This window comes from Trachinotus anak, unplaced genomic scaffold, assembly GCF_046630095.1.
Source record: "Trachinotus anak isolate AG129_WGS33_773 ecotype Australia unplaced genomic scaffold, CSIRO_AGI_Tana_v1 ptg000012l, whole genome shotgun sequence".
Lineage (NCBI taxonomy): Eukaryota > Metazoa > Chordata > Actinopteri > Carangiformes > Carangidae > Trachinotus > Trachinotus anak.
In genome coordinates this window covers 10,316,424-10,341,430 of record NW_027273863.1, presented here as the reverse complement: position 1 = coordinate 10,341,430, position 25,007 = coordinate 10,316,424, and the positions used below count along the sequence as shown (strand labels likewise).

At 41.3% G+C, this 25,007-nt stretch overlaps 3 protein-coding genes across 4 annotated transcripts; 1 reads left to right on the top strand and 2 right to left on the bottom strand.

Annotated features, from left to right (window-relative positions):
• Window positions 1-381: 381 nt before the first annotated feature.
• On the bottom strand, window positions 382-16,748 carry LOC139629834 (regulator of nonsense transcripts 1-like). Its single transcript, XM_071492736.1, has 24 exons — window positions 16,393-16,748; window positions 15,660-15,796; window positions 14,656-14,745; window positions 13,434-13,601; window positions 13,146-13,326; window positions 11,829-11,990; window positions 11,429-11,513; window positions 11,056-11,154; window positions 10,345-10,453; window positions 8,839-8,998; window positions 8,468-8,586; window positions 8,116-8,280; window positions 7,658-7,772; window positions 7,275-7,418; window positions 6,911-7,124; window positions 6,349-6,466; window positions 5,978-6,134; window positions 5,569-5,711; window positions 5,312-5,486; window positions 4,966-5,047; window positions 4,570-4,731; window positions 4,172-4,425; window positions 3,749-3,871; window positions 382-3,106 (listed from the first exon to the last, which is right to left on the bottom strand). Exons 1-23 carry the CDS (start codon window positions 16,561-16,563, stop codon window positions 3,752-3,754), a joined length of 3,330 nt encoding a protein of 1,109 aa, XP_071348837.1. The 5' UTR covers window positions 16,564-16,748; the 3' UTR covers window positions 382-3,106; window positions 3,749-3,751.
• A 731-nt stretch (window positions 16,749-17,479) lies between these two features.
• Window positions 17,480-20,748, bottom strand: pgpep1 (pyroglutamyl-peptidase I). Of its 2 annotated transcripts, none has more exons than XM_071492738.1 (5): window positions 20,609-20,748; window positions 20,040-20,092; window positions 19,777-19,893; window positions 19,399-19,631; window positions 17,480-18,615 (listed from the first exon to the last, which is right to left on the bottom strand). In XM_071492738.1, exons 1-5 carry the CDS (start codon window positions 20,637-20,639, stop codon window positions 18,387-18,389), a joined length of 663 nt encoding a protein of 220 aa, XP_071348839.1. In that variant the 5' UTR covers window positions 20,640-20,748; the 3' UTR covers window positions 17,480-18,386. The 2 variants fall into 2 exon arrangements, with proteins under 2 accessions (XP_071348839.1, XP_071348840.1); XM_071492739.1 differs by having other exon boundaries at window positions 19,399-19,517.
• Window positions 20,749-22,921: 2,173 nt separating this feature from the next.
• LOC139629836 (transcription factor JunD-like) lies at window positions 22,922-24,934 on the top strand. The gene has a single exon (XM_071492737.1). The coding sequence runs from the start codon at window positions 23,196-23,198 to the stop codon at window positions 24,135-24,137; it is 942 nt and encodes a 313-aa protein (XP_071348838.1). The 5' UTR covers window positions 22,922-23,195; the 3' UTR covers window positions 24,138-24,934.
• Window positions 24,935-25,007: the final 73 nt, after the last annotated feature.

Sequence of the window (25,007 nt, the reverse complement as noted above, 5' to 3'; positions counted from 1 at the left end):
CATTCAACAGCGGGACGGAGCCGACAGTAGAGTACCACCTGCTGGCTCCAGAGGCTCCGAGCAGCGGCTACAGCTGCGGGAGGCAGTGAAGCAGCGAAACTGTGTCAACCTGCCTGCAGCCAATGAGCCTGCATGTGTGCATACCGCAACCTGGATCTCATAGGTCTGCGGCGCAGCTGCCAGTTTTAAGGCTTAATGAAACATCGTCCCGAAGGAAAAGTCATGACCTAAAAAAAAAAAAAAAAAAGACTTCCTCAGAGTCATACTACAGCACACTTAGGGCCCATCGCTGTAATAAAAAAATATAGATTTTTATACCTGCAGGTGGTTCTGTCCCGCACCGGTAAAATGGGTGAAATAAAGAGAAGCACAACAGTGAAGTCAAGTTGAAAGGAGAAAAAACAGAAGCAAACTTTAATGTCCCAAGGAATAACAGGAGGATTTTTGTGAGCATAATTTTCAAACTACCAACATCAATTAAAGGAAAGGAAAAACAAAATGGTGCAGCCATGTGGCCAGCATTTTCAGTTCAGTTTTTAACAGCAACAAGCCAAATAAAGATTATCATAGAAATAAAAATACAGAAAAGAGGAAAACATCCAACTCAAAAAGTTACCCTCCAGTCATAGGACATGCAAAACTATGTGTTGGTAAAGGATGAGGTGGTCAGTGATAGGCTATCCTGTCTAGTTAGACCTAAATATGTCAATGATCTTGTCCATCTATCTAGTAATGGTCATCTTATCCAGATAGGGTGTAAGAAATATAGAGAGCAAACAGATTATCTACTATGCTACAGATAATTCATACAGAAAGGGGAGTATGAATATGAATTTAATGCCGGGTACAGGATGTTGATGTGTCACCTCCACATCTGGAGTTGGCTACAAACTGATCTCAGTTTGTTGATAACTGGAGACATTAAAAAAAAAATCATATTCGTAACTTGTTTTGTGGAAACAAATTCAAATCTTTATGGTTGCTTTTTGTCTCCATGGCTCTGAGAACTTTTCACCAGGTTCTCTCCACAACTGACAGATGACACGAGCATTATAGTGGGGAGGGGACAACTACTGAAAACCAATTTTAGGGTCAGAGTCAAGGTGGCTACATTCATGACAAACACAGCTGCTTTGACAACGAGTTGCTATATCAGTGTCACGCATTTCAATCATGTGAAAATCAAAGTTGTTTAGGTCACAAGGTAAGGAAGGGTTAGTACAACGTGGAAGTAAATTAGAGACACTCATTAAAAACAAAATATGAGACAACTTTACAAGTGTCCATCTAAAGCATGTGGAACAAGAACTTACAACACATGCAGAATACTGAAACTAAGACACAAAGTTTACCAAAGTTACAGAATAAGTTACAGAATAAAGTCATTTTTCTGTCCTTCACATGATGCACTACTATATGTGACAGTTTCACTTTTCTATAAGCTCAAGACTTTAGGACAACTAATAACGAAAAACTAGAGCAAGAAAACATGAGGCATTCTCTGGATTCAGATCCTACCTACAGAGACATTAATCTCGGGTTATCATGTCTTAATAATTTAAAGATATCTGTAGGCCAAATTTCGTAGTGCATGTACAACACATAACTTCTAATTTTTTAATCAGTAGACTTTCCAAAATACATCTCAAAACATCTTTCACCAAAGTCCAACATGTTGAAATCTATGACCAGATTGCTCTTCAACACGTTTGTTCTCAGATGGGGCCTTTATGGTTTTCATCATCCTTTGAAGTGATTTGTGTTCAGGTACTCCTCAAGTTCATGATTTCTCTTTAAAAAGTGTTCTCTTGCTTCACTTCACTGTGATTATGAGGCTGTTACATTGTACATAAAAGATCTAACTGTATGCATGTTTTTTGACATATGACTTTTGGGCAAGGGTCTTTGGGGAGTGCTGCCCTCTGGATTTGGCTTATTTGATGCTTTTAGCTAACATGTATATGCTCAAGATGATCCCTGGCAGCTAGTTTTAGTGGCTTGAGGGCCAGCAGAAAAGACTGACGGCTTCATTCGTTCATAAGCCGGTTATGGTGCTTTCATTTTCACTCTTTTGCACGACTAAAAAGATACACTTAGAAGAACAAAAACAACATTGTCTCCCTCTATTCAGATCTTTGGAGCAGTCATCCTCAGATCTGGAGACAAAGATGTTTTTCTTTTACGTTTATATTTTTAAAGAGCTAATTCCACCACTTGTTCTTTGCAGACCACCTTGAGAAAGACCTGCCTTGAAAGACAGCCCACTACACTAGCTTACATCACTGAAAACCTCAATGAAAACAGCCTTTATTTAGAAAACTTTCCAACTCAAAGCTGAGAAAGAAAAGCGAATGATCCGTGGCTTTGTAATCCTCAAATATCATTTCAACTCTTTGAGGCACAACACAACAAGCACTTTTGAGTTCACTCGAACAGCCAAACAGTGTTTTTACACTCCTCTCTCCTGGATGCAAAGCCTCGATTCAAGCTTTGAGTTTAAAAAAGTTGCCATGTCAACTGCTTCAAGAGTTGTGTCACCTTTTGTTCTCTCTCTCTCTCCAAGTCACAGAGGACGTCCTGTTGAGTTAGCTTGGAGGACTTCTGTTAGCTTGTGACTCCTCTTCTTCTCCATCTTTCTCAGCTTTTGGAGCAAGATTTCCAACCATATCGCCTGGAGATCCCAGAGGGTTGAGGGGGCACACGAGGGACAAGATGACACAGTCTCCCCTCTCCCCACTCCAGAATCGTTCGGACCTTCCACCCTCCTTGACCTGTCCAAGGTCTCGCCTCTCCAACTGCGCTGCTCCGACGACGACGACAGCTTTCTCCTTTGCCACGTCTTCGCATGTGAGCAGCAGTGCCTTCTCTCCTTCACCAGCCTCCCGCTCTCTTCTCTTGCTCTCTTCCTGTCCAGCTCTACTCCCATTTTTGCTCTCACTCTTGTGATTGGTTGGTTTCTCACGGTCTCTCTCCTGTTACTTTCACACAGTGGTGCTTCGGTTGTAGCAGTGGAAAACGGGTATCCATGTTTGTTCTTTTTTGTTATTACCCAGATTAAAATACCGATGAACTAAGCTTCACACAGGCCTAGCTCCTTTTCAGCAACCTGTAAGACAATGAAAAATACACACATATACACACACGTTTCTGAGAAAATGAAATTGAGGCAATAATTGGATCGTTTAGAAAATTATTTGCTAACTTGGCAAGATATAGATGAGAAGATCGATACCACTCATGTCTGTTTGGTAAATATGAAGCTAAAACAAGGGAGGAGACAGTTAGTTTGGCATAATGACTGGAGGAAACTAGCCTGGCTCTGTACCAACCTCTGTAGTTCAATTAACATTTTATATCTTGTTTGTTTAATCTGTACAAAATCCAAACTGTAAATGACCCGTTACAGTTTAATTTATTGGTCCGGAGCAGTGACTTCCTGGAGTGCCTGGCAACCTCACGGCAACAACAAGACTTATAATAATCCATCATTTCACTCTTTGTAAAATAGCAACATATCTTATTTAGATGTTTTGTATAGAATAAACCAAAATGCCTGATTCAGCATTTCCCCATTTGCAAGCTTTGTGCTAAGCTAAACTAACGGTCTCCTCACTTCAGTTTCATATTGAACATAAAGTACTTTCTCATGTAATTCTCAGTAGGAAAATTAATAAACAAAATTCCCTATAATGGCAGACTAGTCCTTTAATTTCAGTGAGTCAGCTAAGACCACAGTGGAATTTCTTACAGTCTAGTACTGGGACAGTCCAGTCACACCACCGTGTTGGTAGGCCCGCTCCCCCTGGTAGGTGGAGTCCTGGGACAAAGCCACATCAATCTGGGACTTGAACTCATCTCCTAGGTAACTGTCCTATAATGGGACAAACAGAAAGCGAAAGACCATCAACACTTATTCCCCCACTTCTTTCCAGGCAGAAAAGAAATAAGTGGTTTTAGACAAGATGAAGACTTGAAGAGGAAACTGGACAACACCTTGGAATATACTGTAGGTGCAGACAGCTCTGACATTAAGTATTAATTGCTGTGAATAAACAGACTACAAACTGCCTGCCTCATAAAGTGCACCTAATTAGCATGTCATAAAATCTCTTGAATGCTAACCTTTATAATACAGATTTATTCCCAGTAAATGACAGTGGAATGAACAAACCTGGGAGAGTTCAGGCTGCGAGAGCCCAGGCTGACTCATCTGTGACGGCTGGCTCATGTTGATGTAGCCCTGTGTCAGAGGCCCCTGGGAGAAGGGCTGAGAGCCCAGGTCCTGGCTGGCCTGGCTGCCACTCATATGTCCTCCATGCCCACGGTCGCCTCCTCCACCCATGTTGCCGCGGTTTCTTTGACGCCCACCTCGAGTCCCGCCTCCTCCTCCACTGCCTGTCTTGCCCTTCATACCGCCACCACGACCTGGAGTAAAGGGAGGTCAGATATCACAGTTCAGACAAGTGTTTTATAGAAGCTTTACTGAAAAAAAAAACAGACAAAAAAAACAAAAACATGTAGGCCTTTAAGAACTATGCAGTTAATGAGGCCCTTTCACGTCTTTCTTACCTGCTGTGGGCCCGTTCACCTGTCCCATGTACCCAGAGGGAGGTATGGGAGGCATCACGAGGTTGAACGGGATGGGGATGTTCATGGAGGTCATGGGACTGGGGCCTGTGCCAATCATACCGATCTGGTCATGGGTCTGGAAATACATGCTGGACATACGCCCTGTCGTGGAAAGAACTACAAGTTAATTTTACTTCCTTTTAAATTATTTGGCCATGTGCAGAGCTAGTTTTGTCACGTGGCAGTGCCTGTGGCTCTTGTTTTGAATTTAAGATATTTTAGAGAGCACATTTAACCTCTTTGCAATAAGCTAGCAAAGCAGATGCAGTACAAGTCCTTTGTGAAAGGGTTTATAGGTTAGAGATATTCTAACAATTGTTTTTTAAAATGACTCACCATTGCTACTGCGGTCATAAACAGATCCAGGAATGAGGGCCTCTCTGGCATCATACATGGCAGTGCTCATGAATCGACCCCCCTGTAAAACAAAGTGGACAGGCAATGCTATTTCCAATTACTATTTTTTAGGCCATAGCTCACCAATTCTTGTGTGTACACTGATTTATTACCCTGTTTTCCTTTAACTCCTCATGCTATGTGCATGGGTAAATTTTGAAATGTATCCTACATCCCCTCCCCACTGGGACACCACTCATGGCCCATTTAAGAAACCCTGATTTCAGCATTCTATATGCTTAGTGTGTAAAATACACAGAGACAGAGACACACACACACAACTCACAGGGTTGATGGTGTTGACCAACTTGCGCGGTTTGCTGAATTGCATGAGGCTCTCCCTCAAGTTGTTGAGGGGACCTTCAACCAGGACCTTCTGCTCCTTGTAGTAGTTTAGCAGGTGGTTCCACAGGGGCTGCTTGGACAGGGCCTTAGGGTTTCCCACAATGATCACACCATACCTATGTGACAGAATCAGAAGATGATTGTTAACAAAGACCTAATGATTAAGAGTTAACATCAGTCAGTTAGTCACTGTTTTACCTGGCCCTGGTGAGTGCCACATTTAGACGTCGGGGATCATTAAGGAAGCCAATGCCTTGATGCTCATTGGCCCTAACACAGGACAGGATGATGAAGTCTTTCTCTCTGCCTTGAAAGGCATCCACACTGGCTATCTCCACCTCCTACAGAAAGAATGAAGAGGAATAATTGGAAAAAACTGACTGATGATTTAGGATTATAGCTGTACTAATAGTGAGAAACTATTTGGTTGTGCTTTTTTCCACAAATGTGGGACTGTCTAAGGTACATGACAACACACTGTAGATTCTGGAGCCATTTCAGCCTCCTCTTAGTCTAAACTTTACGTCAGTCTTAATGGTTGTGATACATGCTTCTGCGCAACTCTGCAATACAACATTTAAACTACAAAACATATTTGTCACTCTACCTGATAGAGCTTGGTATGGAGGGAGCCACTGAACTGCATGTATTGGACCAGGTACGACCTCTGTCCCTCGTAGGGGGTAATGATGCCGATCTGATCAGGTTTTGCTCCAGCTTTCAGCAACCTTGTGGTTATTTTCTCCACATTGGCTGCCTCGGTCCTGCATGAACAAGTGAGGACATTATATGATGAAGAATATTTTTTACAATAACTAATCATGTTAAAAAAAAACTAACTGTGCTCGACTGCAATACTGTACAGAAAGTGATGTGAAAAACACCTAAACAATGTTAATGTGCCTGTAGTGGCCGCATTTTATAGGAGATTGAAGGATAAACATATCGGGTCATCATATTGATCAAGAAAGTTCAAACCTGTTGAGGTAAGATGTTCCCGAGCTGGCAATTTCCTCTTGGCCTTGTGTGACGTAAAAAAACATCGGCTTGTCAGGCTGCGGCCACTGGAAGTCAAAGCCTTTCTTTACACGGTCCGCTATGGAGAAAAGCAAACACGCATGTATGACTCAGGACTGTTGTTGAGGATGTAACAGAGTGACTAATGTGTACCTAAAAGGAAAAAGTCTGGCAAGATAAGCTTCAGGCATTATGCGCATCTATGTTACGCCTTCTTCAAAAATAATGGATGATACATAAATAACTACAAAAGAGGTTGAAATACAGGTAAAGCAGGCCTTATACAGCCAATAGTTCTGTGACTGCCAATAGGCGGAACACAAGATCTGACAGCATCACTGGACACTTTTAAACTGTCTGTGTGGAGCAAGCAGTCAAGGACAAGTGAAGGAACATTGAGCTGCATTCTGAAGCCTGGGCAGGAATTTAGAGGACAGTTTCAAATGCTTTCACTCAGGCTGAAAGAGGAAAGCCATATTTGAGCATCACAAAATTAGATTTAAAAAATGTATTTTCTTCTTACCAGCAGTGACTCCGTTCTGCAGAGAGCCCTCATAGAAGATGTTGGAGGGGAAGGCGCTGAGAGCTGGGTGCATGCGGTACTGGACCTGCAGACGGATTGGCCTGATGCCCAGAACTACCAGACGCTCAAACAAAGACTGGGACAGACCTGCTTTAGCTGCCTTCTTACACATCACCACAGGACCCAGCTGGCAGTGATCACCCACCAAAATCAACTACAGAAAAAAACAGATGATTACAGTTAAGAAGACAAGTGAAAATATGAATGAAAACTAAAGAAATATTTGAGGAGGTCTGTGCACTTTAAGCAGACAGCTGATGCCATAGAATGATTCAGATGTATTTCCACTTAATGAAGCTCCAACCTGCTTGGCCCCCAGGACAACAGGCACCATGCACTCTGGTTCAGTGGCCTGGGTGCTCTCATCGATCAGGATTGAGCGGAACTGCATCTTGGCCAGACGAGGATCCCCCGCCCCGACACAGGTACAACAGATAACATCAGCATTCTGGGAAAAAGAGAAGCAATAAAGCAGGCGTGTTTAAGAAAGGTGAAATATTACTCACTTTCCTTTTTTGTAAAACTAATACCATGTCACTCTTTTCAATGGACCTAAATGGATTAGCAGACTAATTATCAAGCAATTGAAAGTAACAATCAAGTCGTAGCTGGTATACAGTGTTGTTTCCTGCACTGTCAGAAAAAGGAAAACATTTGGTAGGACTTCAGCGAGACCAGTCTTCATACCATAAGCAGCTCCCTCTCAGCGGTGCGTCTCAGAGCTCGGTAGCGCTTCTCATCTGAGGACGACAGCTCACCAGTCTCATCCTTCAGCTGCTGGAGCTTCTGAAGTTCTGGCATACTGCAGGAACGAATAATTTCAGCAGAGATCAGCATTGCGCTTGAGAGCAAAGACTAGTATCTGGAACAAGTATTATCTAAAGGTAAAGGTAATTGTATTTGTACTTCCCATATTTCAATTTGTTACTAAACAACATTTTCCCCAACTCAAGCCAATGCTTTGCTCACAGAAAAATGATCCTATTTAGAATGTAAATTATTAGTGGGACTAACTGGTCCCTTACTAATGACAAATAAAAAAACTGCTCACAGTTCCATCACAAAAGCAAACAAAACTCAACCATAAACACCAAAGTTAGTCTTTAAAAATAATTATTGATCCTAAGAGTTATGTTATGTGCTACCTGTCCATGTTACGGGTCTGGTTGTGCAAAGCCAGGAAGGACACAGGTGAGTCAATGGCTTCCCTGCTCTTGGCACACAGCCTCACCACCTTGAGTCCTGTCTGGTGGATCTTCTCTGTCAGCTGGTCAACGGCAATGTTACTGGGAGCACACACCAGCACTGGCCTGCAGGGACACAAGTTACAGCTCTGTCTTAGAGACCATGACATACAGCCAAGCCATTATTCAAGGTCAGTATCGGCCATTTAATAATGTTATTTATTTGTAGTGCTTAAATACCAATCAGGAGGAGAGAAATATCAAACTTGATATGAAGACAGATGCTTCAAGAACAGACAGATGTGTCTCTCACCCGTTGCCCTGTCTAGCCAGGTGGTAGACAATGGTGGCAGAGGTTACAGTCTTCCCTGTACCAGGAGGACCCTGGATCAGACTGAGGGGACGCTGCAACACTGTCTTCACAGCATACACCTGCATTACAAGAAACCACACTGATATCGTTGAGGACAAAAATGAATATGTTTAATATACTATAAACTATAACCAAAAAAAAAAAACCTAAATATATTTTGTGATATGACTGACCTCAGTTTTAAAACTCTATCATCTGTGTCATGTTATCTTTGTTTTCAGTAATGTTGGGGCGGGCACTAACATAATGTTTCTGATAATATATTACCAAAGTATATCAATGAAAACAATTTAGCTGTCTCTTTAACTCACCTGGGAGTGGTTCAGATCAGGCAGGCCTTGAGCGGTGAAACGTTTGGGCAGCTGACACTTGATGACCACATCCTCTACCTCATGTCCTAGCAGTTTGTGGTAGATGTAACCAGACACTGAAGTCTCATCCACAGCAAATGTCTTCAGGGCACTCTGCATCCTGGATTATGGAAACAGGAATATTTGGACAATTTTGTAAACTAGATCTAAAAAAAGGCCAATCATTGAGTGGAAAACCTTTGACAACCTAATACATCTCCAATTTCCTTGTACACTATGAAGCAACCGAACCCGTCAGCTCATCTGGGACAGGTTTACTCAATGTTCCCAGAATCAAAACCAAACAAGGTAAATCAGCTTTTAGTATCTATGCTCCACAGCTGTGGGAAAAGCTCCATGAATACCTGAGGTCAGCTCATTAAAATCAGGCCTTAAAACATTACTATTTGCTGCAGCTTACCAATAAGTTACACATGTAACACCTTTTTTTTTTCTTGTTTTGTGTCAGCACTCAACACAACAACTACCTCAGATCACATCTTTTTAATCTTAAAGTATTTATCTCAAAGGAGTTTTAAATCGAAAGCACCAGGCTGGGACTGGTCAGGTGCGAGAAAGAACTGATGAAGCCTCTTGGATGAGAGGTGAAACGTCTTCCTAGACAAATAACCAAGTCCAGTTGCTTTCGATTTAAAACTCCTTTGAGATACTATGACCTGGACAAATGAGAATATTCACAGGCCTTTAAGTATTTAATTTCTTGTTTTTGCTTTTGCTTGTTTTAATGTTTTTGATCACTGCAGCACCTCTTTAAAAATGCTTTTTTAAGTATCGATTGCGTTACCCCAACTTTGCAACAACTGTGGGTTGTCCCCGACGCAGGAAAACTCACAGTAAGATTGCACCCGTAGGGAAAATGTTGTGGGGTAGCTGAAGGAGGCTAACTGCAGTGTAATCAAAACCTCTTAATGTTTTATTTTTAATGTATTTCCATGCCTCTGTAAACACTTTGAATTGCCCTGTGTCTGAATGACACTATGTAAATAAACTTGCTTTGTCAAGGATCTGTATCATTGTCAGTCGAGCAAAGTAACTCTTTGCATGCTAAAAAGCTTCATACACCAGACTTAATAGACTGTAGTGAAATGCAAGAACTTCTTTGGAATATTTTGATGCATATATATATATATATATATATATATATATAGATAGATAGATAGATAGAGATATAGAGATATAGATATATATACACACACACACACACACACACTCACACAATTTGGCCCCTACTATAAGTAAGTGACTGACTGACTAACCGTGGACCTGAATTCAGACATGAAAACATACATTTTCCAACAAAAGACCACCTTCATTAAACAGACAGATAAAGGTGGGTTTCAGGCCTTGCTTTCAGAGCATAAGATGAAAGTTTGTCTATCATTAACGATAAATGGGGAGTTGCCACATTAAGAGACAAGACTTTGTGTCTGTGTTTCTTGTGAATACCTGTCAAAGGAAGTGGACTTCCACACAAAGTCAACCTGAAAGTTGTGTGGGATCTCCACTGGAGCCCCGGCACTGCTCCTTAGCTCTATGGCGATCTCATCACCATAATCTGGCACAATAAGTCAAGGAAGAGGTAGAGCTTTATTTGTGATTTGAGGTCAGAGATGTAAAAGTAATATTTTACTGTCTATTTTGATTTACCACCTAACCCAGTTACTCCTCTGTTACCTGCTGCTGACATCGTTAGGCTTTACAAACAGGTAAAACCCAATTATGTGTAATCAAACCCAGCTGAATATCAATGCAGCAATTAGAAATTCGAAACCCCAAATGTTCGAAATTTAGAAATGCTGGGGAGAGTCGCTAACAACTGTCCAGATATGCGGCCTCAGGTCATATTGCTTAAGTACTATATCAGTTCACTAAGAGGTGGTAAACTGTATCAGTGAAATGTACATGTAGAATTGACTTCCAAATCCAAAGGGGATTGAGTGAGGAGTCACAAGTTTGTTAATGTTGTTGTAGTTTTTTACAGCTGCCACTAGATGTTACTAAAGACCCTTATTTGACTGGTGGGATATTTACTTTCATTTATAATGAACCACAAGATAATTGCCATTTCAAACTTTGGCTGAAATTATAAATGTGTGAATTACAGATATATTGGTAAAATGTTAGATACAGTGTCTATTGTAGCAGTCATAAGGATACTATCAGGGACTTTGATGACATGTCCAATGCCTTTCCATGGAGGGGCCAGGTCTCCTTTGTACCTCAGACAAATTTCATCTCCCTGCATCAGTCGCATATCTAAAGGAAAGCAGACAAGGCAGAAATAAAAACAGTAACTTTGTTATATACACACACCACTGCACCAAAGGCACAGTTTAAAAATAATTAATCAAAGGATGAATTTAAAGAATCATGTGAGTGAAGTGAAGGCCACATGTGCAGATATTTAAATCATTATCAATATTTGTACTTTTTCACACTTGTGGATCAATGTGTCAGAATAACATGAAAAATTCCACTCATAGACAAAAAACAATAATGATAAACTTGAACCAAAACTTCAAATAAATACCTGAGTCTGTCTTGGGAAGAGTGAAATATGCAATCCTCTTTTTATTCAGCCCCAAGTCCCATCTGACTGTAATGTTGTCTTGAGTCTGTGAGGAAGCAACATTAAAATGTGTATTTGAAACTTAAACAGTGGCAGAAACCATTTTAAAGTCAACATTATTCCAAAAAACAAAAGAATAAAGTATCTGCATAAAATCCACAGTGGAAAACCTGAGTAGTAAAGTGAGTAAATTCAACTACAACTGATACAATTTATTGATTAACTGATTATCTAAGCTACATTAAATTAGTCATTAATGGATTTGCCAAACAATTAATTATTTAACTCTTGTATGATACAAATATTAGAAGCATAAACAAAATATTTTTTCAATTTATAATTTACTCAAGTTTTTCTTTACCTGAGACTCTTTGAGTTTCTTGTCGTAGTCAGCCTCAAGCTTCACAAGAGGACCGAAGATGTTCTGGTACTGATAGGCATCCTCATATCGCAGCAGCACATGTTGGGGCTCCTCATCTACACCAGGCTTCTCCAGGTCCTCCAAGGTCGCAGTGGGATTTTCCTGCCAGGAAGAAACACACACAGACACACACATAGGATTAAAGATTTATGGCTAGAGAAGCAAAGCAGAGTAGAGATACAATTTTCTTGGCCTAGTCTGACCTGCCAGTTTCAATTTTGGCCGACTCCGATTTTCTTTGTAAGAATACTCTCTCTCTCTCCCTCCCTCCCAACGAGGGTAAACAAAAACACATGACTGCTTTCTGGTTACAACTCTTCACTTTTTGGACCGCTCATCAACAATGGGTAATTACTATTAATGATGGCCATTATCCAAGCACAGCAGCAACGCTCGTGGTGTGGGGACACATGCGTGTGTGCCGCAGCACTAGTTCAGCGAGGTACAGCTGTGTAGTTTTAGGCATTTTGCCTTTGCTGTCTTCTTGAAATTGCAACTAATTCCGCCAGTTGATGGTGTTTTAAGTGTCTGATTAAGTTTGTCATCATGTGGTGCATGAGTGTAAATTTGACCAGCTGATCAGCCAGTCACTAATCACAACAAATCACGCTGAAAACCAGCCATCTTTAATTGCCAGCCATTCGATCAGCACGTCTCTAAAATAGAGTGCTATTAGAGTTGAGACTTTTCTTTCAATAAAATCTCCTCAATTCCAACTGGGACAGTTTCAGACATCAGGTGTGTTCACAAAAGATATTTTAACATTGCACAGCAGAAAAAAAAGCACAAGTGTAAAGAATAAAATTGATGATGCCTGAATTCGATTTAGCTGCTTTTAGTTGTCCTGCATGTTGACTCACTGTCCAACTGTCATTCATTCATTCATTACCACTTATGGGGGCTGGAGCCAATCCCAGCTGACTGGCTTAAAAACATTACCATTCAAATAGCATTGTTTTGCTATAAGGACATAGAAAAGAAACATAGTAAAGAGGTGCTAGGAGTAAACAAACTTCCATACGACAGGGAACTACAAAAAATATCTACACAAACATTAAACAGGCAGTGAAACTGATACTGGAAGAAATAGCTCAGCACACATGCAGTTAAGTTATTTGCATCACACCCAACTGTTATTGTATATTTGGTTAACTACATAGATAAGCCCCACTTCTCTTCACACTTTGGTTATGTGGGTTTAGAGTATTTAAATGGTACAGCAGCAGGTGCGTGCAAGAACATCTGCATTGACAGTACCTTCCAGAGTTCCTCCAGCTTGTTGATCTGCTGGGCAGTGATCTGGCGGGCCCGGAGCTGCTCCTGTTCTGAGGGGATTTTGACCAGCCAGGACAGGAAGCAGCGGTCCTGAATCAGAGGCTGCCACTGTGAGCTGTCCCAGTTGATGTCTTTCAGGCTGCTCTGGCTGGCACATGGCTGCCTGCATTACAACCAAAACAAGAATGTCAAAAATTCTGAATCCAGTTTCACTGACCCCACCAGCAGGGAGTTCAGACTGCATAGTCAGCTGTGTAAATTTGCAGTTACCTGCACAGTAACACCACTACTGAGTCAGCCTTGGCAGGGATAAAACCCAGCAGGAAGACATTACGACAGCCACAGTTGTAGCACTCCAGCACTGTTTCCCCCAGAGGGCCGTCTTTATGCAGGGTCACCTCCTTGGACTTTGCTCTCACCAGGTGGTTTACAATGTGGCTAAAAGGAGGAGAAAGATAATTAATGCCCCAGCTGGAAGAAACGCAAAAGACTACAGTGAGGGTGTATACACTAGTCATTACACCTATAGATCAACATGTCTGAAACACTTTTGTTTTATTCAGACTGAAATGAAACATGTTCGCACAAGAGTCCAGAAATCTTTAAGATGCACTGAGGAGAAATAACGAAAACTTATCACCCAAACAATCTTAAGAGGTAATCATCAGATAAACTGACTTTCTGTAGTTTTAAACTTTACCACTTTACTTTACCAAAGGGAGGAGGAAACCAGATAATCATAGACAACATTTCTATGATTTGAGGAAAATTTGTTTTAATTAGTTAAATAATTTTAATAATAATAATAATAAAATCAGCTTTATTGGCCCTTGAAATTCAAGAAACATATTACTGCCATCACTCTGTACAATGATTGTCCTCACTGAAGGGGACAGAAGTCTTTCATACTGCTCACCTGAACTTGTTATTAATGATATTATGTATCACCTGTATCACATTATTCTGATCTATCTGAGGTTTGTGCAGCTCTATATATAGAGTCCAACTTGCACAAATGTACAGTGTAATGTAGTATATCATATTACCACCATTATACAGTGTATATTCAGCATACAGTGTAGCTGTGGGTCAACCTCTAGTTTTTCATTCTGTTATTTATGTTTTATTTTTACACTGATTTATACTATTTTCTATATTTAGTGTATTTAATTATTGTACAGAATTTAGCCTTTAATTGTATTGTTTGTTATTTTGATTCATGTGAAGTGGCTGCTGCAAAGCTGCAATTAGTCTTTGAGATTAATAAAGCTCTCTCATTTTATATATATATATATATATATATATATATATATATATATATATATATATATATATATATATATATATATATACACACACACACAACAAAGACTTGTTAAAGTCACTGTGTACTGTACACTTGCTATGATGATATTGTATTTGTAAAATGATTTTCTCCCAGTTCATTTTGCTGAGTATTGCCAGGGAGGCTCAATAAAAAGCTGTGTCTTACCTGCCGGATGTGTTTCCACGGCCATTACAAAACCACTTCTTGCTGGTATTGCAGTAGACCACACAGGCTGGATCATGAATCCCACAGTAGCTAAATAGAGGAGAGTCAAAATAAAAATAAAAAAAAACAAGACAAAATATTACTATTAGGACCACGGACCTGTTTAAAATCTAAACTTTGTCCAAAAACAGAACAAGAAAAAAAATATGAGCACATAACTTATGATAAAGTCTCAAAACCGATTCAGATTATACTTCTCAAAGAGAAAGAGCAATCCATCTTACAGCATGCGGATTTTTGTTTTCATTGCCAATCTTCAGCAAAAGTAAAGTATTACACATATTTGAAACTGCTACTGATCTGCTGGTGAAGAATACTGTGATACATCAGTTTTTATAGAAACAAACTGTGTAATTATCTTATCTCACTGAGCAACCGAGAATGTCGGGCATGTCAAACATACTCAGCTGGACTTATTTGGCACAACCAAACTAATGTCTGACAACCAATGTGTTAGACAGCATATGAGCTGTGTGTGTGAGAACAGAAGGATATTGATTAATCATTATTGACATTAGACACGATACAAGATGTTCTGATAATTTGGCTTGTGTGTCATCTGTAGCGTCTTAGTGAGTGTGCATTTGTAGGGAGGCCTGCAAGTTCAGTCACAGGCTAAGAATAAGGAAAAACTATCTGCTTTAATTATGTTCAGATTAAACCATTTTATACAACATAGCATTTTAAATGTGGTATTAAAATTACTTAAAAAAAAATGCAAATTAAGGGCCGCTGGGCCCTACAACCCACTGCATGTAAAGAAAGGAGCTGTGCATAGCCATAATAAATACCAACATCCATCGTAAACTGCATACAGACACCACATGCAAAAAAAAAAAAAAAAAAATCACGTAATGTTTCCTGACTGAAATAAAACCGTCACAAGTGATTATTTCCACTCTGATGACCGCCAGTGCACCAGTCACATTCATCTGGTCCTTTACCTGCAGGCATGTACAGGAAGGTCCTTGGTATAATAGGTGTCTTCCTCATCCTCCTCAAAGTTCAGCTCTGCCAGCAACTGACTGGCCTTTACCACAGGGTCGTCTCCGTTCTGTAGCACCCCATCAGGACCATTAACCTGAGGAGGCAGATGTGGAAAATTATACACAAGTACTGAAACTTCATGTCAACTTTGAATGAAATAAGCTTGAAGAATCACGGATTGTGTAAGAATTGGACAGTCAAACAGAAAGATAATGCACTGAGTGATCATATATTTCACTTAAAGTCTAACTTGCTGACTGTCACATTAATAAATGTTTGACTGATAGAAATATAACAGGGACTGTATCTAACCAATTGTGTCCAATGACCTGTATGATTGTTGCTGTCAGTAAACACTGAAAGTAGTTAGTACATATAAGTCCGAGTACGTATAATTATAATAATCTGTGGCTGGTCTGCAACACTGGCAAATCCCTGACACTCTTGAGTAATATTGCAATGAAGTCCTGAATCTTGACCTGCTAGCTGTGTCAGCATGCTAACTCTCGGCGCTAGTTAGCTAGCAGGCTAGCCAATTAGCGGGTAAAAGCATGGTAACAGATGGAAGGCGTCATCGTGCTAACCGGGGGTAGCTATCGATGTTCTGAGCTAACGTTGGCTAATTCACATTTTGTAAACACAGTAGCGGACATATTTTGACACCGAACCGCCACGAATAACCGCCCGCACCTGGCTGTCGAGCTGACTCTGGGTCTGGCCTTGGGTCTGGGTCTGGCTCGGCAGGGTAAAATCGGTGAAGTCGTACTCGGAGCCCTGGGTGTCCGCTCCCAGCAGCTCGGCTTCCTCGGTGTCAAGGAACGTTAGAGTCTGCGAGCTCGGCCCGTACGCCTCGACGCTCATGTTTGTGCCTTCTTCTTTGCGGTATTTTACACCTTTCCGACGATTATTCCTCAAACTGTTGCTATTCCGGGGAAAAATGAATAACGGAGACAGAGTATCGATGGGAAAATGACAAACAGTGGTGGTGGGAGAGAGATTCAGAGAGCCTCGACAGCGGCCGCGTTCCGTTTGTCTTCTCCTACTCGCTCGTTTCCTTTCCTACTTCACTCCCACTTGTATCCTACAGGAGACAGGGAGACAAATGTGAACAGAAATGGGACAATTGATTGCTTTTATGAGCTGTTTCTCAGGTCACAAAAGTCATCCATGAAAAACTCATACAGTGTATTATGCAACAGGGTCAAATATTTACCCCTGTCTTTACTTTAGCATTATATTATAGAATTATATAGGAATTAGGAGGAGAGGAATATATATATATATATATATATATATATATATATATATATATATAATTCCTCCTTCCCGTGTCCACTTAGGGACTCCCTGAACCATTGTTAACATTTTTTTAAGTAATTTTCAATAATATACTGATTTAATTAGCAACTTTTAAGGGACATTGTTATCCACTCGAACTTTGTAATTGTTTACCATCTGCTGAGAATTAACAGGTTAGATCAGCTCTAAGGTTGTCATAAATCCTGGTGCTTATAGGTTAAGAGAGGTGCTAAAATGGCTTTACTCCTGTGCCAATAATGTTCTGGGAACATCATGATCCTTCCCTCTGTCCTGCACTGAACTGTCAGGTCAGAACAAGTTCCGCAGGTCTATTTAATCATGATGTACAACACCCACTATTACTGTAATTCACCCTGCACCAAAGGAATCCAAAACTAAACAAAATAAGCTATTAAAGATTTCATTAGAACACCGTACATGACAATGCAGTGGATAGATTCCTGAGCAGACTGCGAAATTCTTGAGTGAAGTGTTTTAATTACACATAGATTTATGCTGGCCTTGCCTTGCAAAGCTGCACTACACACATAGGACAGAAACATCAACTTAATCAAACTGCAAATGATGATTGCATGTGCAATATATTCCCTGAGATAAAAAATTATTTTAAGTGTGGATCTTTAAAGTTCTTCATTTTTCCATCATTTCAAAGTCATCACATTTGTCTGGTGCAAATACAAACAATAAGAGGGGATGACAGGATAACTCCAAGACAATAAAAAAAATCACACCAAGAAGATTTGGGAAAGTAGTGAGTTAGTGTAACTGTAAAAATTCCCACAGTGTATCACCATTTAACTTATAGTTTCAGCTGCTACCTCGTTAGTACTACAGATTCTTCTATGTTAAATTAGTAAAAAAAAAAAAAAAATCCCTTTTCACATTATGCAACATTAATGTCCATAAATGCTGATGAGTTAACATCTATTTTCACAGTCTTATGGAAGATCAGAGGCAGACATAACAAATACTCACTGATGCTGAGGACTCATGCACATTGTAGACACATTCAAAACTACACTTCCACATACAGACTGCAATAAACAGAAGCTGTAGTCAGGCTGCTGTGTCCAGGACAGACATGCAACAGTTTTAAGATACAACTTTTCAAGCACCCAGTTTAGAATCACTGATTTCTAAGTTGATGACAAATGTGAAATTCATGCCATTAATTCCTGGAGCTCATGGTCCATTGTCTTCAGTCATAACCGTCTGCACTGTAAGTCACGGTTCGTAAATTTTCGATACCACACAGCTAAATCAAAATGTGCTTCAGAACTTAGGATGATCAAAACATTACTACAAGCCAGTGGTCCATCATGGTCAGCTGAATCTACGAGTCTGCTCAGGTTATGAGACAGTCGTTAGTGGTCATGCTGGTGTTGATGCTTGTGACCACAGTGCTCATTGTGTTTATGCTCCTCCTCAGTATGATCTGGCTCAAGCAGATTCAGCATCTCCTGTATGACGGCCTGAAGGGCTCTACCCAGGTCCTGGCTGCAGTAGGGTTTTCCTAGTGGAGGCACATGGATGAAGGCAGAGCAGCCCTGCCCCAGGTAAAGAGACGTGTAGTAGGTGTAGTCACACAGATACCTGGCAGGGGCCAAAGGGTGGTCGTTAGATTATGTAAAGTTTGTATTATCACATTACTACTTACTAAGAACTCCTACTAAATTGATGTGAGAGTAGCAGAAATATAGGCAGTGAGAGCTGGAGGGGAATACGTGTGACAAAGGATGTGAGCCAGTGTTGCCTCTTGCTATTACGCCAAGATGTTTCAAAGTGAGATAAGTCATGAAACAGTCTTAATTATCATTCACTTATTCAGTGTTAAAAAAAAATAAGTATTTTGTCTTGCAGTAAGTGTAGACATTTATATTTAAGAATGGAAGAAATTAAACCAAATTCCACGGACCAAGAAACAGAAGACAATACACAGATAATACACAATCCTAAATATAAAATGAAACATTAAAATGTATATTTATATTTATTTTCAATTGTCAAACTCCTAAACATAGGCTCTTGTGGCTTCATTCAGAGCAGGCATGAAAACGGTGTGTTTATTCTGCTGATTGTCGGGAATCGTGATCATTTACTGCATTATAATTATAGGTTTCCCTGTAATAACACTGAGATAAGTCATTTGACGACTGTCTGTATTGCAGACTTAATATACTTTCATTATATAGTAGACGTCAAAAACAATCATTCATGTTGTTGGTAACACCTGTGCTTTTTCCACTGTGACAAGTCAAAATGTCTGCTGTGAGAGAAAGTCTTTAAGTAGGTTGAGATCAATACACAGGGTGAGTTGAATAATTCCTTTAAACACGTACAGAGTGTGAGCATGTGTGAATAACATCACCTTCCTACCTTCCAGCATCTTTAGATACAGACACAGCCACCCCAATGTTAGAGTCATTGACCCTTTTGCAGACTGCATCCATGTCCAGGACTGAGTTTATGCAGTCGGGGCCGTTCTCCATGCAACACTGGGAGGTTGGACAGAAGCTGCAGTTATCCAGGCGTTTGTAACCTTTATTGTGGCCACACTGCTCCAGAGTGACTGTGGTAGCTAATCCAGAAACACCAACATGGACTACTAACTGCACAGAGGACCACCACAGACAGAGGTGGGAAAGGTTAGTTTGGGTTTTAATGAGAATGATTGATGGATTTTTAGCAACACTTCATATACAATGTGATGGAAATGTGTGTTTAATGTAGAGTACTATGTATTTCCTTGAATACCTGCGGCTGGTGCTCTCTCCACAGTGATGGCAGTAGGCTCTGAACGGCCTGGTATTCAACAGGCACCTCGCACACATAAAGGTCTACTGCTTCACCCAGCCCTAATCGCTCCAGCTCCTGTGGGCAAACATACAGAGGACTTTATACAGCCCTTGATTGCAGTTGCAGACCTTAGCAATCAAAGGCCATATTTTGGTAAAGCCTAAAGAATAAAAACTGAACTGACACCTTTGTTAATTATAGACAACCTGATTACTGATTACCTGCACTGCCACCCAGCTGGAGTTTACTGCATGCTCTCCAAAAGGCTCGAAGCCTGCAGGAAAAAAAAAAAAAAAAAAAAGTGTACAAAGGTTTATCAAGCAGGATTCCTCACTGCAGCAATGCTCTGACAGTGTAGCAGGGTAAATAAAAAGTCACAGAGGAACCTGCCACAGAGAGAAGTGATAAGGCTGAATGTAAAAAGGACTCTTAGTCTAAAGGTTGCATCAAGTTAAACATTAATTGTCGTTGTGAAGCACATGATGCAGAGTAAAGACACAGGAGGAATCCAGTCAGGGAGATTTGTGTTTTGTTTCCTTATCAAAACCAGGAGACAAGACTCTGCTCTCCTGACAGCAACATTATTCTCTACAGAACATTATTTTTTTTAATTAGCTGCTGTTACATATTCATTACACAAACACAATGATTAAATCATTTTAGCCAGATCAACTGTGCAGCTCAGACACAAGTACTCTCTCTGAGGTGCAACAACACTTTAGTAACATAGAGAAATCATTTGAGAAAGATCAGCCTCCCTCCTGTCCTGTGACTAAATAAAACCTCTCACCTGTTACTATCACTTTCTTCTTATTGGCCATTATCTCCAGTTCTTAGGACAATAACTGACATAGATTTTTAATATGGGGATCAAATATCCCACATAAGAATCCCAGGATTGTCTGCGCTGGCTGCTCTCTTCTTCTGGTTCACTGCTCAAAGGAAATGACACACAAAACCTGGGTGGATTATACTGCCATCTACTGTACGGGCATGTATCCATACACAGCAGTTCACAGTGAGAAGTGATTAAAAAAAAAAATCAACAAAAGAAAACTCAAGAAGGTGTATTTCTCAACCTTTTCATGAGGAGATCTATATTTGGGAAGAGGCAGGAGGGAATCAGAAGGGATCTTTTTAATTCAAGTTTCTTTTTTTTTTTTTTTAATGAAATGAACATAACTGAAGCCATGTGTGTATACTGACAGTGAAGAGCAAGCATCTGCAATGCATTCATAGATTATAGGTTAGGGAAGAAGACTTCAGAGAATTAAAAACAGCCTCCCCTCTCTGAATAAGTCCCCCATGAATGAACATGTAACTCCCAACCAGCTGCCCCAGTGGAGCTGTTGAGTGGTGTCACTGGGCAGGTGTGAATGTACGCACTGTAACGGCGAGGGTGCAGCACAGGGCGTTGCTGAACATGTTGGTTTCTCCCAAGAGAGTTCGGGTCAAAGGACACTTCTCTGGCTGCGGGAGGAGAAATTGTGCCTTACACAACCTCTGACACAGTCCACTACCTGAGTTTAGAGGACAAGCCTGCTTCTCAGTTTGTTGTCATGAAGGCAGAGCTAATCTAATATCGTCTTACAGGAACAGCTCTTTTTTTCATGCCCGGTGCACTCTGCGGTCCACACCCCTGGGTTGTGAAATGACTCACACATTCTGGACACTACACCCTGTGAGGCTCCAAGCTGGCATAGGAGAACTTTTTTTTTTTTCTTGGAAGGATATTATGAGGAGAGCGTTTCAGACAAACAAAACCTTTCTTTTATCAGCGTTAGAGTCTCTAAGATTACTGAATCAACACTGATTTCTGCCTCTGAACCACATCACACACACTGTTACACCTACACCAACCACCTACACATCCTGCACTGCAGTTGCTAAGGAGCCTCTGCTTTTCCTCCCTCAACCCATTCACCTTTCTCTCCCTCGCTCGCCTGCGTCACTCGATGTGTCAGTGTTGCCATGGAAACTAATGATGCCCTCTCTGCTCTGTGGTGCTGATGCAGACAGTCTGCTGACGTCCTCGCTGTGTATGGGTGGAATAACAATATTCTACAGTAGTTTCCACCACAGGGCCGGACCTAGGGCCTTATATACTGCATACTGTATGTAAACCGTGATTGGCTGCTTAGGGAATAACAGTAACAGTCACACTGTAATGCATGTTGTGAAGAGAAATAATTCCTTTTTTCTATTCTATTCTATTCTATTCTATTCATCTCTCAAGTTCTGTTCTATATTCTTTTCTATTCCACTACTATTTAAATAGTATAAAGTGCTGTTATTCACACCCTATTGGGCTGTTGTGATTTATTATTATGATGTTATTATGTTATCCTGAATACATAAGCTTAAATGCCTGAATTGTCACACCTTTGTGTTTCATTGTTATGATTACTAAAAATCTACTTTTTGGACCAAACTACAGCATGCACCAGTGTTTGTATTTCGGCAGCCACCGGTGGACACGTCCGTTCATTAACCTCTTCACATGATAAACTCTCAGTCACAGAAAACACAGGGTTTCCTCATTCTGCTGTCACCGTTTCCTTCCCTTTTCTCGTTCATGCTGAATTTCCCAGCAGAGTTTCATCTCGAGGCATTGTAATGCTTTCTTCAGTTCAACTGTTTCTTTTAGTCGGTTGTGTTACCACTGATCCTCACGGAGCCACAATAAGAGGTATTAGTGTTGAGTAACTCTTTGAATTGACTTTGAACTTCAACCCTTAAAAGACTATCCCTCTAATCTGTCCCTCTGCTGCCTCTATTCTATTCTATTCTATTCTATTCTATTCTATTCTGCTCCTTTAAAAGCTGCCTTAGCCCGAGCTGAAGGAATATTTTCTGTAAGGCCTGTTCCTCTGTTCTTCCTTTCCTTGGCCTTCGCCTCTTACACCTTCCCCGCCCAGTCTCTGCTCTCTTTTTGGCGACCCTGAGCTTTTTAATGCTATGACATCAAACCACAATGCATTGCACTGTTTGTAGTTTACCTAAAGTCTCCATGGCAATAAAGACCGGCTCTGCCCCTTATTCAAATTGAACCGGAAACCAACGTCATTTTGGGCCAATCTCCGCGCTCTGGAGTGACATAATGGAATTTTTAGGGCTAGAAAGCGAGCGAGGTCTGGCGCTGCGCATAGCAGTCGTGCCATCGGGAAAAGACAATCTCACCCGTGCGCCGGAGAGACACATCCGAGCCCCCTCAGGCACAACAACAGTGAGGTGGTCGACCGAGATACAACACAAGACGGAGATAAGGCAGCAGGAGCGTTTAGAATAAGGATCAGCTGATTTCCTCATGTCTGGATGTGCCTGGTCGAGAGTCGTTAATGCGTAACGCTCAACACTCCCTCATGTGAGGGTGTAGAATGGAAACAACCCTCTACCCAGGCACCGAGGTGAATACTCCGAGGGTTTCCAACATCTATTCCCAGACCACGATGATGAAAAAGGAAATTAATCTGAACCTGGACGACCAGAACTCCGAGCTCAAATCAAACCCGCTCCGGGACACAGACGGACTTCTCAACTCACCAGACTTGGGGCTCTTGAAACTAACCTCCCCGGATCTGGAGCGCCTTATTATCCAGTCAAACGGTCTGGTCACCACCACCACCCCCAACCCGACTTCCCAGTTCCTCTACCCGAAATCTGCCAGCGACGAGCAGGAGTTCGCGGAGGGTTTCGTCAAGGCGCTGGAGGATCTCCACAAGCAGAACCAGCTGAGCGAAGCGGGCTGCGTCTCCGTGGATAGACTGGAGCTCCTCGCCTCATCCAACGCAGTCGGGTCCGCCGGGCTCCAGACATCAGACCTTCCTGTATACACTACTTTGAACGGCTATGCGGCCAGTCCGCTCGGAGGCACCACCATCAACTACTCCACGGACACCATCCCTTTCCCGCCGCCTCCGTCTCATCTGGCCAGCGCGCAGCAACAGGCGGCCGCTGCGGCTGCTCTGTCACGACTCCAGTCCGCCGGTCTGGTGAAGGACGAGCCTCAGACGGTACCAGACATGCAGAGCTTCGGGGACAGCCCTCCCCTGTCTCCCATCGACATGGACAACCAGGAGCGCATCAAGGCGGAGAGGAAAAAGCTGCGGAACAGGATAGCCGCCTCCAAATGCCGCAAAAGAAAACTGGAGAGGATCTCTCGGCTGGAGGACAAGGTCAAGACTCTGAAAACTCAGAATACCGAGCTGGCCTCCACAGCCAGTGTGCTCAGGGAGCAAGTGGCCCAGCTGAAGCAGAAGGTGATGAACCATGTCAGCAGCGGATGCCAGCTTTTACCAAACCAGGTGCAAGCTTATTAAAAATCCCAGCAATGGTGCGTTTTCATGGATGTTTTTTTTCTCCAGCTCTAAATGTGGTCTGAGGATACAGGCCTGTACTTTGAGGAACATTTGCCTTTTGTAACCTAAAATCCTCATCAAAGACTCAACGTGAAGCCATTGTAAATGCACCTTCCAGATACAAGGATGCAACTGAGAAACATTTGTATTGCACTGTAGAGTGATGAACAGGCCTCGATGAGAGCTGCAAGTCAACTGGAAAATGGCAGGTCAACCAGCAGCAGGTATGAGCTGCAGCCTCTTCTGACTCTTGAAACTCTGGCAGTGTTATGCAGCAAACAGACTTATTTTGTCGCCCTGATTTTTGGGAAGCCATGTAGCAAACTGCTATCCAGTGGACTGGTGTGGGATAGCATTTATTTGTGTGTAAGCTGGACAATCTCAATCTCAAGAGTGCAACCAAACACCTGGGTGTCACCAAGTGCTGTCATCCACCGTGTAATATAATGCCTTACTTGTTTACAAGCACTTAGCAATGATAAATATATCTATTTTATTTACTGAAACATTTCTTATTTTACATATGGTCTTATTTCTAATTGTTTCTCTTTTATTATTTTGCAAAAATGAACACTGCATGTCTTGTCGCTTTTGTGTACAGTAACCATTGTATTTTTCATTATGGTGGCTGCTGTGTAGTTCTCCAGTCACCACACTTCCATGAATGTATGTGTACGTACTGACAAACCGTATGTATCCATGTGTAATGGACTTTCAAGTCTCTACTTGACATTTATTAAATTCACTACATTACTACAGCTCATGTGTTTTGTTTCTTAAGAGGAGTGGCTCTGCTTGATTTTTTCTAGTTAGAAGGAACATTTTGACAGA

What these genes read in the sequence shown, in the direction of transcription:
- pgpep1 (XM_071492738.1), bottom strand. Translation starts at nt 20,639, where the DNA reads ATGGCCAATAAGAAGAAAGTGATAGTAACAG. An exon ending in GGAGAGAGCACCAGCCGCAG is followed by an intron (nt 19,632 to 19,776) that starts GTATTCAAGGAA and finishes TCCTCTGTGCAG; the next exon opens with TTAGTAGTCCATGTTGGTGT. An exon ending in GTATCTAAAGATGCTGGAAG is followed by an intron (nt 18,616 to 19,398) that starts GTAGGAAGGTGA and finishes GGCCCCTGCCAG; the next exon opens with GTATCTGTGTGACTACACCT.
- LOC139629834 (XM_071492736.1), bottom strand. Translation starts at nt 16,563, where the DNA reads ATGAGCGTCGAGGCGTACGGGCCGAGCTCGCAGACTCTAACGTTCCTT. An exon ending in GTAGTGGTGTTACTGTGCAG is followed by an intron (nt 13,327 to 13,433) that starts GTAACTGCAAAT and finishes GTTGTAATGCAG; the next exon opens with GCAGCCATGTGCCAGCCAGA. An exon ending in CTGAGAGGGAGCTGCTTATG is followed by an intron (nt 7,419 to 7,657) that starts GTATGAAGACTG and finishes TCTTTTTCCCAG; the next exon opens with AATGCTGATGTTATCTGTTG.
- LOC139629836 (XM_071492737.1), top strand. Translation starts at nt 23,196, where the DNA reads ATGGAAACAACCCTCTACCCAGGCACCGAGGTGAATACTCCGAGGGTT.